The sequence below is a fragment of the Sinocyclocheilus grahami genome, unplaced genomic scaffold (genome assembly GCF_001515645.1).
Source record: "Sinocyclocheilus grahami isolate Dianchi unplaced genomic scaffold, SAMN03320097.WGS_v1.1 scaffold127.1, whole genome shotgun sequence".
In the NCBI taxonomy this organism is placed as follows: domain Eukaryota; kingdom Metazoa; phylum Chordata; class Actinopteri; order Cypriniformes; family Cyprinidae; genus Sinocyclocheilus; species Sinocyclocheilus grahami.
The window spans coordinates 2,411,665-2,423,441 of record NW_015505306.1 but is presented as its reverse complement, the minus strand read 5'-3'; the positions used below and the strand labels follow the sequence as shown (position 1 = coordinate 2,423,441).

General features: G+C 36.9%; 2 protein-coding genes across 2 annotated transcripts; one reads left to right on the top strand and one right to left on the bottom strand.

The window, feature by feature from the left end:
- Positions 1-3,817: 3,817 nt before the first annotated feature.
- On the bottom strand, positions 3,818-7,331 carry LOC107590418 (ATP-dependent Clp protease proteolytic subunit, mitochondrial-like). The gene is made up of 7 exons (XM_016279165.1): positions 7,047-7,331; positions 6,543-6,644; positions 6,303-6,374; positions 6,116-6,212; positions 4,786-4,973; positions 4,613-4,718; positions 3,818-4,497 (listed from the first exon to the last, which is right to left on the bottom strand). Exons 1-7 carry the CDS (start codon positions 7,056-7,058, stop codon positions 4,271-4,273), a joined length of 804 nt encoding a protein of 267 aa, XP_016134651.1. The 5' UTR covers positions 7,059-7,331; the 3' UTR covers positions 3,818-4,270.
- A 672-nt stretch (positions 7,332-8,003) lies between these two features.
- On the top strand, positions 8,004-10,165 carry LOC107590457 (guanine nucleotide-binding protein G(I)/G(S)/G(O) subunit gamma-5-like). The gene is made up of 4 exons (XM_016279197.1): positions 8,004-8,110; positions 8,384-8,623; positions 9,368-9,494; positions 9,596-10,165. Exons 2-3 carry the CDS (start codon positions 8,537-8,539, stop codon positions 9,491-9,493), a joined length of 213 nt encoding a protein of 70 aa, XP_016134683.1. The 5' UTR covers positions 8,004-8,110; positions 8,384-8,536; the 3' UTR covers position 9,494; positions 9,596-10,165.
- The last annotated feature ends 1,612 nt before the right edge of the window (positions 10,166-11,777 follow it).

The window sequence follows — 11,777 nt, the reverse complement described above, 5'->3', positions numbered from 1 at the left end:
GCGGCGCGATGCAACGCAACGTGTAAAAAGACAGTATAAGTCATCATAATCCATAATTATGCCCCCACTGGATGCAACGAATGCCTCGTTTATAATGGGTTTTCATGTTTTTGAATCATCTCTCTGGCCGGACAGGGCATCACAATATGGTAGGGGCCAGAGCCATAGAAAGAGAGAGTTGCGTCAACGGAAGTGGAAAACGCTCGCTCGTCACGTGATTCATGTAGACCTCAAATAGTTCCAGGAAGTTCATAGCGGGCAATTGAAATACATCGAGTTGGAGAGACAGAACTGTGATTTTTGGTAATTAGTAAACAATAAAATAATTTATTTACATTATTTATAAAATAATGTATACGTAGTATATATATAGAGAGATGTAGTTATATTAGTGTTGTTTTTAAAAGATAAAATCCTCTAATATTTGAGGATCAGCTATCCTTACCTGCCTTGTTAACATATTTTAGGCTGAAGTTACCATTATAAAAGTCCGTGTTTGCTATATAAACGACATTGTGGTCTTCTGTCGAGGTAACTTCAGCCTCTCTATATAAATATAATTATATGTGTGTGTGTGTGTGTGTGTGTGTGTGTTCTTACAACTTGCTTGTTCAATCACAAATATACCTGTTCATTGTCATTTTACTAATCTCATGGTAAATGTTAAGTTTGTTGTCATAGAAAATTCGTTCCAAATAAATGAAGATATTTTATTAAGTGAAAACTAATCTTGTTCAATGTTTTTGATTCTTGTGCACCCCTCAGTTATTAATATATAAAAATATATTTGTAGTATATTCCAATTTAAAACAACTTAAAACATTTTTACACATTTAATCATATATTTTATGTATGTTGACTTTTGTTATGCACTTATTTACAGCAATCGATTTATACATTTATAATAAACTATAAAGCATGTTGTCCTTGAACAGTCTCCACTGTAGTTTGCTGTGCTGCATGGGAGTGCTCTGTTAACAGGTGTAACTGTGCCAAAGTAACGGTAGAAATGTTCTAAAATTAGGCTATACAAATCATGCAGTTAAGTAACGTCATGTATTCAGAAACAGTTAAATATATACAGAAACAATGAACAAATTAAAGCAATGGTTACATGATGTGATCATGTTGATTACAATGCAAGGAAAATGTAGCAGTTTTGTATGTTTATTCAGAGTCCGCTTCATCTGAAGTCCTCTGAAGGGTGGGCGTCATCTCTTCACAGGTGTTGGGTCATCTGAAGTCTTCGTAAGAGGCTGGATATAGTCAGCAGGAGCAATCTACAGATTACACCAACAAAATGTGATGGAATCATACTAGGGAACTGGCACTTTTTCACAAAGAGCAGGGAAAGACTTGCCAAAACCAGTGAAGAGACTCATTGTGAGGGTGATGTATCTTTACAGGGAGTCTTCAGGTGGTTCTTGTTCTGAAAGCAAGATAGCGAAGGAGAAAAACACAGGAGAAACGGTTAAGCGATGTGGCATCTGCTCCTTCAACACAGTGCTTCTTTAGTAGCTAAGATATTTAAGTATAAAATACAGTAATAATGTACAGGTTTAATGTAATTACTTCTGTAATATAGTAGTGGTATATAATCCATTTTTGGACATTTAGCCTAGCATGATTCTGAAATGAAAACTGCTCACCTACATTAAACTTTTCATTCTCATTTTGGTCCATCTGCATCCTTTGCAATATCTCTAAGTCTATTTAATAACTCCCCACCAGCAAAATCACTTTTAAATCACACAACGATGGATGAAACTGCATGAAGAGAATGAATAACATCCCGTAAATCTATTAATTAAGTGAGGAATAATCTAATAATCATCTGTTTTAATGCACAGGGTAATTTGATTAGCTGTGCTGATAATAATCAATTTTGTTCTATAATGTCTTACCTTTTAAAAGTTCATCACAGCGGTCTCTTCTGCTGCATCTCTACAGCGCTGATAGTATGAGCGCTAACTTCCGGGAACTATTGAGCGGCTCCACGATCCGCCATTGCTGTAAAAAAACTGGTCCATTGGAGTGAACGGAGTAGTCACAACTCTCTCTCTATACAGCTCTGGTAGGGGCGTAACATTTCCGTCACACGCTTGAGGTATTCGGCCAATCACAACGCACTGGATAGCTGGCCAATCACAGCACACCTCGCTTTTCAGACCGATGAGCTTTGTAAAAATCGACGCGTTTCAGAAAGAAATAGGGCATAGAGGAGAAACAATAATGTACAGTATGTGGAAAATAATGTGATAAACACATTTCATTACACCAAATAATACATACGCAGCGGTGCAGCTCACCCCAGTTACTCTGGAGCTGGGCGGAAAGTACCCCTGTTTGATATATGGCCGTATATAGACATAAAAGCTGCTGCTAAAAGGTCTGGTGTGGGCAAAGTTTTTCCATGCAGGGCAGAGTTGTGTTGCTCCAGACTATGTTTTATGCACTGCTGAGACGAGAGACATGCTGTTACCTCATATGAAAGAGGCTCTGGAGAGTTTCTACGGATCTGAGCCCCAGCAAAGCCATGGGCCGTATTGTGACAAACAGGCAGTGGGACCGACTGGTTGAGCTGCTAAAAAAAGAACATTTAGGATGTTCTGTTATGTGAGGGCTGTGTCTGTTAGCACAACATTCACATTGAGGATGGCAATTTTTTAGATTTGTTCAATGAAGCAGATTGCAACCAGGGAACAAAAAAATGCCTTGTCATTCACCAAGATTTTACAGAGCGTTTGATCAGAAACACAAGCCTTATCTTTGGTTTTTCAATTGTGATGTGATTTAAAACACCACCTGAGGTCAGCATTGAGAAAGGTTACTTCTATGGTGAGAGAAAGAGGCTATTTTACTAGCAAAAGAATGAGTACACTACTCAACTTTTTATGTGCTTATTCCCATCTGATGATTTAAAAAAATCCAATCTTTCATAAAATGGATCATCCATATTTGTTATCAAACATGAGTATAAAGCATTATTTTACTTAAGGTAATTTAGCATCTTTACTGGTACATAAGTTTGTTATATAGCTCATAATAGTTCAGGATTTTCTGTTTACTGAAAATATCAAGGAGCATTTCTAGTTTATGAGTTGTATGCTTGTGTAATTTTCATCTTTAAAGTTGAATACAAAAATAAAGTCTGACAAACACGTTTGCCCTCAGAAAGCATAATGGGTATTTATTTATATTATTGTAATTGCATTTGTTGCTTTTTTGTTTTGAAGAAACTGCTTAAAAAGATAGAATTTGGTTTATTATTTTGACATACAGTACTGTTAAATAGTTTGGGGTTTGGAAACATTTTTACAAAAGCTGGATTAATTTGGTCAAAAATACAGCAAAACAAATTTGAATATATTTAAAAATGTAATTTATTGCATTACTCCAGTCTTCAGTGTCACGTTACTTCAGAAATCATTATAATACGCTGATTTTCTGCTAAAGAAACATTATCAATGTTGAAAACAGTTGTGCTGTTTTATATTATTGTAGAAATCATATAATTTTTCATGATTATTTGATGAATAGAAAGCTCAAAAGAACAGTATTTGAAATGGACATCTTTTGAAACACTGTGAAAGTCTTTACTGTCACTCCTGATCAATTTAACGCATCCTTGCTGAATAAATGTACATATTTCCTTTTTTTTTTTTATTCATACAGTCCCCAAAGTTTTGAACTGTAGAGTACCTTTGGTAAACTATTCGGAATTCATGAGCTTGAAACAATGTAGTTTGTAACCTTTCACAATTTGAACTGTGTCCTTCATGTTTAGTAAAAAAGTTAAAACGACAGGATAACCATCCTAATTTACCCAATGATTTATTTGAATATCTATCAATAAAATATCTTGCTTTAAATCATTTTAACATGTATTATATTAATCGAAAAGCACATTTACAACTGAAAGTATATTGTGTGACATGGTAACACACTCCATCCAAATAATACAGACTTCAAACCCTGTGCTGTAAGCTAGTGTTCCCATCTGGTTTGTTTACAATTAATCTAATTCTGGCTAAAGATACCTATATTTGTACATACAAATATAAAGTCAAGACTGAGTATCTTTACACTTGCATCTGTAATGTCCAGATTCCAGTATTGTCTGAAGTCTTAGTGATACTCAATAAAATGTACAAAAGGAAGGTCACAAGGTTCAGATATGATATGTGAGCTGGTGTCATCTCAAACATCTGCCAAAACACACTGAACCAGAGAGATGCAGTAGTTCACTCGCTCCTGCTGGGAGTCTCTTTCAGGATTCAGGTTTGTATGAGGAGGGAGGGTTGCTGCCGGACTGGCCCGGCTCAGAGGCTTGAGGTTGTGGGGAGGTGGAGGCGCTTGCAAGGCTGGTGGGCTCTTTTTGAATAAGTTCCGGCTCATCCTGTCCAGCCTGTGGTGGATGAACCAGGACCTTGTCAATGATCCCAAAATCCTGCGCTTCCATTGGGCTCATGTACCGGTCTCTCTCCATCACGTTCTCTAAGTGAGGACAACAGAACACAGAAGCTTGATGTCAGGATGTCACGCAATATGGAGTTAATTAAAAATATGTTTTATTATAATATTAATGAAAGATTTATAACAGAAAAATTACCTAAAGTCTCCAAAGGCTGCCCTGTGTGTTTGCAATAGATGTTGTTGATCTGTCTTTTAAGTTTGAGAATCTCCTCAGCCTGGATGGCAATATCCGTTGCTTGGCCCTGAAATGACGAATATTGGCGTTAAAAGTTGTGAAAGCAGTTCCCTCTTTTTCTCCCCCATTCTTACCCTTGCTCCTCCGGAGGGCTGGTGCACCATGATCCGGGCATTGGGCAGGGAATGCCTCATGCCTGTGGTTCCTGCGGCCAGAAGCAGACTGCCCATGCTGGCGGCCTGGCCCACACACCAGGTTGAGATGGGATTTAAGATGTACTGCATAGTGTCATAGATCGCAAGTCCAGCCGTAATCACACCTCCTGCAAGACAGAGACAAAAAAAATGTAGACTGCTGGCTTCAAACATTTCTGTATGGGTTATCAAAAACAATTTTTTTTTTTTTTTTTTTTTAAAGGAACAGTTATTGAGCCTTTAGACAAAATATATATTTTTTAAAAGTCTGTACATGTGTTTTTTGTAATATTTTTTCCTATTTGATACAACAGGTGTTTGTTTCTTATAATATGAAATAATGAAAATATGAAGCTCATACTCGAGGAGGGGGAAAAAGCACCACAATTTCATTCAGAGGCCCAAGTTGAGCAAAAATATGCCATTTGGTGCAGTTGCTGATATTTATAATTTATTCATGTGAGATGAAAGCTTCTAATGAAATTCAGTGAGATCTTCATAACAGTATAGAAAAGTAATTATATAAAATTTATATAAATATCAGTTGTCACTATTTCTCCCAGTAATATATCTTAATGAGATGACATTTACACACAGTTTTATAATTAAACCTCTGTAGTTTTCATTGTGGGGTCAAAACATTTATTGCAATGCAATGATGGTTGCAAATATGCATGTTGTACAAATAAACATTCCTCAAATGCCTGTTGTATCATATTTGATGCATTTTAAAATGATTTTTCTATAGTGCTAACAATATAACATTTATTCTTACATTTACTTTATAAAAATCACAGCAAAGACACGTGCTACAACCTGAAGGGGGCGTTTTTAGAAATACACTTAAAGGCCTTTTTCCTTGTAAAAAATTTATAAACTATTAATTAAATGATAGAAGACTTGTAAAGATTGTGTACAACAGGTTTTTTTTTTTAAGTCTATTTTAGGCTTCTTTTTTTGGGTGCTTGAACAGAATTATGACACTGGGGAAGTGCCACACTGAAGTGAATGAATGACGACATTTTTTCACGACGCAGAGCAGGTTCTGTTTTGTGTACAGCATACAGAAGTGCATAAGTAAACATTTGCCTTCAAATTTACAATAGTGTAAGAATGTGAAAGTGGATTCCCATACACGTATCGATCAATCTCATATGAGCAACAGAAAATTTAAAACGGGACAGATTAAGACCAAGGACTGCCAGATGAATAAGCATAATGATCCAAGCTGCTACAATCTTTTTTATGTCAATGCAGTTATGTTTCTCACCAGGACTGTTGATGTACATGTGAATAGGCTTGTTGTTGCTCTCAGACTGGAGAAAGAGCAGCTGAGCGATAACCAGAGAAGCTACAGAGTCATCGATCTAGATAAAGAAAGGGACAGAAAAACCTGAAAAGGGCTTCCTGAAAATCATTTTAGATCCTTTTATGTCTTTCCTTGCATTTTAACTTACTGGACCCATAACACAAATGATTCTCTCTCGTAGCAACCTTGAGTAGATGTCATATGCACGCTCTCCTCGGCCCTGAAACAGAAAAGACTTTTAAAGTAGCAGTCAAAGTTCCTGCAACACTAAGAAGCTGCACTATTGAACTTTTGAATTTACAATTATGGGCTCTAAAAGTAACTTCTTGATACTAGATGATCAGTTTAAAGAAAGTCATCACGAAAAGTGCTGCTAATGTACTCTTACCGTCTGCTCCACAACTATAGGTATGAGTGGACTTCTCCATGGCGCACTCTGATGAATGGAACGACTGACTTTGAGTGCAGAAACACCAAATTGTAAAACCCTCTATGAAGACAACAGTTACGACGATGAGGACCAGTGGTCAGAAAGACAGGCAGCATTATGTATCCAAGGTCGATGGACATTTTCGTGGCGAGCTTGACTTCACTGTGCACTCAACAGAGCACAAATCAGCCTGATGACATTACTTTACGTGTCAGTTAAAAAACCTAAGTTTTGTGAAATCGAGCAGAACTTAAAGATGCCTCAATTTAACATCCTGCTGGCAAAAGAATAACGTTAGTTGTACAATAGCGTGTTTATCATGAATGCCGTCGCTGCTACAGTGCTGAGTTTTCACATACAGATACATATTTCTTTTTAGAATATCTTCTATTGTTTATTGGCGGTTGGCAGACTAGTTTATATTTAGAATATCTAATTTACAGAAGACATTTTAATACTTACACGTAACAACATGTTTCTATTGAGCAACCCTCACGCAAACCCTATTGACCCGGATGTGATATTCGGCAACTTGATAGTGAAGCCAGAGATGTAGAAAGTAACGTTTGCTGATCGCATATAAGCGAAGTGTCGTAAAATGAATTACACCTGTCGCAAAAGTTTTTTTTTTAATGTTATTATTTAATCTAGTTTGTTACCGTGCCAGGTCTCTCTGGTAAAAGAGAGTTTCGATCTCAACGGGACTTCCCGGTAGAATAAAACAAACTGGCACGTCTCTCCTTCAAACAGAAAACAGATCCCGACGCGTTTAGCTGACTTTGGAGTCTCCCCTTGCGGAGGGGCTCTTGTGAACAGGGTTGCCAGGTTTTCATAAGAAAAGCCGCCCAATCGCTACTCAAACTATACCAATCGCGTTTCGAGGGGGTTCCCAGTTGCACCTGTCGCAAAAGTTTTTTTTTTAATGTTATTATTTAATCTAGTTTGTTACCGTGCCAGGTCTCTCTGGTAAAAGAGAGTTTCGATCTCAACGGGACTTCCCGGTAGAATAAAACAAACTGGCACGTCTCTCCTTCAAACAGAAAACAGATCCCGACGCGTTTAGCTGACTTTGGAGTCTCCCCTTGCGGAGGGGCTCTTGTGAACAGGGTTGCCAGGTTTTCATAAGAAAAGCCGCCCAATCGCTACTCAAAACTATCCCAATCGCGTTTCGAGGGGGTTCCCAGTTAAAAATCGCATTCCAGGGGATACATATCATGTTATTGGAGACGCTTCAACCCGCGGACATGAAAAACAACCCGCGGCAACAGCGTTACAGTTGCCCATTGGAATTCCGTAGGAAAACCGCGGACTTGGCAACACTGGTTGTGAAGCACACTGTCGCAGACGCCAACGCTAGATGGCGCAATTCACCACAGACTCCGCTAGAACCGTTTGTGAAAGTAATGCAGTTTTAAAGTGAAAAATACTGTCTTATTAGTACGAATATTAAGTTATTAGCAATACTATGCATTAATAATGCATCTCACCCACCTAATCCACCACAACAAACACATATTCATTAATGTGTAAGTAAAACCTGAAGTTGTATCTCATTGTGTGAAACACCCCACATTCCCACGAGGAAAATGGCGTCATAAAAATACTAATGTTTGAACGAAAATGTTAAATGTAGATAGGTTTATTGAGAGGGTTCTGTGTAGAGAATAGAAAATATGATGAGCTTATTATAAAACAATACAAGTGAACAGGGTTCCTTCGGGTGGCATTTATTTGTATGTAGACCTATGTATGTATGTTTATTGCTTGCTTGCTTCCTTTTAATTCCCATTCATTCACAGGTGAAGAAGCACCATTTGAACAGGCATCCTCCTGCGCTGTCGGAGTTTTAAACCAGTCGTTGGTTTCGACTATAGGGGCGCAATTGAGTTTCTGCTAAGTCAGTCGTGTCTCGAGTCGACATTGTGGCAAACTTTCTCGGTCTGTCAGAAGACATGTCGAATAACAGCGCAAGCGGTTTGGTGAGCCTGCAGAAAAGCGTTAAGCAGCTGCGAAATGAAGCAGGAATCCGCAGAATTAAGGTGAGTAAAAGATAAAAAATACCCCAAAAGATTGGAAATCTTTGCTAACAGGGTGTGACTTGACTGACTTGTTGATCCTGTCCGAACATCCTGCTACTTTGTGTAATTATTGTACTGTTTTTAACATTTCCTCGATTCATGTGAGAGTTTTTACAACAATCCTCATGCAAGTGAAGCATAATACATAATGTTATCTGTTCGCCAGCTTTTATATTGTGGCAGGTTGCAATTACACTTCGTTTTCAGCAGCTGACAGCTTGCTTTTAATCGAATGCTAACACATGTTGTCATCCAACTTTAATATTTCAATACATGTGTGAGGTATATGATAATCGCAGTTCAATCAACATTGAACTGACTCCAAACTTTTCCTCGCGTATTTGATTTGAAACTCTCTCCAGGCAGTATCGCCAGACACTGATGTGACACAGTGGAGCTCTTTGATTGTGAGTGTGTGACACAGTGTCACATTTGTTGGCCGGAAAAATCCAAACCTATATTAGTTACTACTGCCCCCAAAACACACTATTTTAAAAACAACACGAGGCTTTGTGTGCTGTTATTGAATTTATCATGAATCAAATAAACAATGTAACTTCTGACCGCTGATTTCCAGGAATCTGTGATTGCCAATACAGTTTTTATTGCTCCACAAACATCTTTTATCTGTATGCATACATATACATGTCTACCTATGTGTTTATCTGTCCGTTTATATTTTATTTAATCACTCCTTCCCCCTAGGTTTCTCAAGCTGCGGCAGATCTGAAGACATTCTGCTTGCAAAATGCCCATAAGGACCCTCTCCTCATGGGGGTGCCATCAAGCGACAACCCCTTTCGACCACCCAAATCATGTGCGCTCTTCTGAGGTAGCAACGATAAGCTCAGTGTTACTTTTTTCTTTGAAATGTCCTGTTGGACAGGAATATAAACAGAAAAATGAATCTCTGTCTTTCTCTTCTCCCCAAAGGAGTCATGAAGAATTTGGAGAAACTTCTGAACATTCCTCATTTCACTACACAACCCTCAGATCCCCTTTACATTACAGCAGAGCTGGATCATCACTACTATTACACTAAATGGTTTAATTTGTAAGCTGCATTGTGACTTGATGTCTTTCACGTTCAGTGATGAGTTATGAAGAAAACCTCTGAAAAGTGATTTAAAAGCGTTTAATTTTTATACTGTTAAATAAGGACACGGTAGTGCAAAAATGTTACACTAGTAGGAGGAAATTTAAGTGTTCAGTTGGTCAAACAGTCCACTGGAAAAGTGATGGCAAATATGGAAAAAAAAAAAAAAAAAATTTGTACTGTGTAGCTAAGTTTGAATACCAGCCTACACAGAAAGATTGCAAAATGCTTTCTTGTTGTAATGTGTTGAGTTTAGGATGAAACACTGAATTTCTTTGTTTATTGATATAGTTAGGCTTATATACATGGACTGTTGTTGCCATGAAACTCATGTATTTAAGGTATTTAATTGTATTAACCACATAGCTCTATTGAAGGAGAGAGATGTCTTGAATCTCAGGTTCTTTTTGATAAAGATTGATGCCGTGTTTCTGATATAAATTCACTTTTCTAAATACTGAATGAGGTACTACTTTTTATTCAAATGTATTTTCTCCAATGTAGTGGGTAAAGGTTTCTGCATCATTTTGACATTTCTTAAATGTTATGCATTGGGTTTAACACAAGACATAAGTGCAGAATTATATATGTGTTTTTAGTGATATTTACTGGTGAAAAGGTGCTGCCTTGCCTGTTGTGCCTTTACTCTAAGAATTTGAACACCAAATGACTAGGAGCATATCAGATGGCCTGTTTTTGCATATACTCTACCCTTGCATGTTTATTTATCTCATTTTATATCTGTACTGTATCTTTATCAGTCAACCACTGGACATTCATGCAAATGTCATTTTTACTGCTGTCCTTCATTGTTAACATTTCAGTCTGTTTACATCATGTTTGTCTTACATTTTAGGTGATTATGTCTACAAGAGCAACGTCTGATTTGTTTGCAGCAAGATACATACCTTTCCTTACAAAACTGAATCAAGATGTCATTGAAAAGTAAATTAAAATGACAGAGCCTGAAAAGATTCTTACACTATTTGAACGAGATCCCAATTTAATTTTCTATGATTTTAACAATAAGAGCAACTATTATGCGGGAAACTACTATAACAGGGTTATCATTGTTAACTAATGCTAAAACTATCAAAACATTTTTTGTTAATTGAAATAAAGCCGAAAGAAAAAATACAAATATTAGATGAAAAACTTAAACTAAACGAAAATTAGAAATGTTGCCTTGGAAAATAAAATTGAAGTTGAACTATTAGAAATGTTGCCTTGGAAAATAAAGTTGAACTGGAAATAGAAAAAAACTGAGTTCTAGTAAAAATTCTAGAACATACTATAATTAAAATGAAAATATGAACATAAAAAGCTATTTCAAAATATTAATAAAAACGAATAGTATATCTCCACTTCAGTAGCACTAACATACACCAAACACCAAACCAAAAGTTTTATTCCTATCTATATTCTTAAGGTTTTCACAGAGGGATTTGTTCATATATTATTTTCGTGTGAGAGTTTTTACAACAATCCTCATGCAAGTGAAGCATAATACATAATGTTATCTGTTCGCCAGCTTTTATATTGTGGCAGGTTGCAATTACACTTCGTTTTCAGCAGCTGACAGCTTGCTTTTAATCGAATGCTAACACATGTTGTCATCCAACTTTAATATTTCAATACATGTGTGAGGTATATGATAATCGCAGTTCAATCAACATTGAACTGACTCCAAACTTTTCCTCGCGTATTTGATTTGAAACTCTCTCCAGGCAGTATCGCCAGACACTGATGTGACACAGTGGAGCTCTTTGATTGTGAGTGTGTGACACAGTGTCACATTTGTTGGCCGGAAAAATCCAAACCTATATTAGTTACTACTGCCCCCAAAACACACTATTTTAAAAACAACACGAGGCTTTGTGTGCTGTTATTGAATTTATCATGAATCAAATAAACAATGTAACTTCTGACCGCTGATTTCCAGGAATCTGTGATTGCCAATACAGTTTTTATTGCTCCACAAACATCTTTTATCTGTATGCATACATATACATGTCTACC

What these genes read in the sequence shown, in the direction of transcription:
- LOC107590418 (XM_016279165.1), bottom strand. An exon ending in CTATAGTTGTGGAGCAGACG is followed by an intron (nt 6,375 to 6,542) that starts GTAAGAGTACAT and finishes TTTCTGTTTCAG; the next exon opens with GGCCGAGGAGAGCGTGCATA. An exon ending in CATGTACATCAACAGTCCTG is followed by an intron (nt 4,974 to 6,115) that starts GTGAGAAACATA and finishes TCTGTCTTGCAG; the next exon opens with GAGGTGTGATTACGGCTGGA.
- LOC107590457 (XM_016279197.1), top strand. Translation starts at nt 8,537, where the DNA reads ATGTCGAATAACAGCGCAAGCGGTTTGGTGAGCCTGCAGAAAAGCGTT. An exon ending in CAGGAATCCGCAGAATTAAG is followed by an intron (nt 8,624 to 9,367) that starts GTGAGTAAAAGA and finishes CCTTCCCCCTAG; the next exon opens with GTTTCTCAAGCTGCGGCAGA.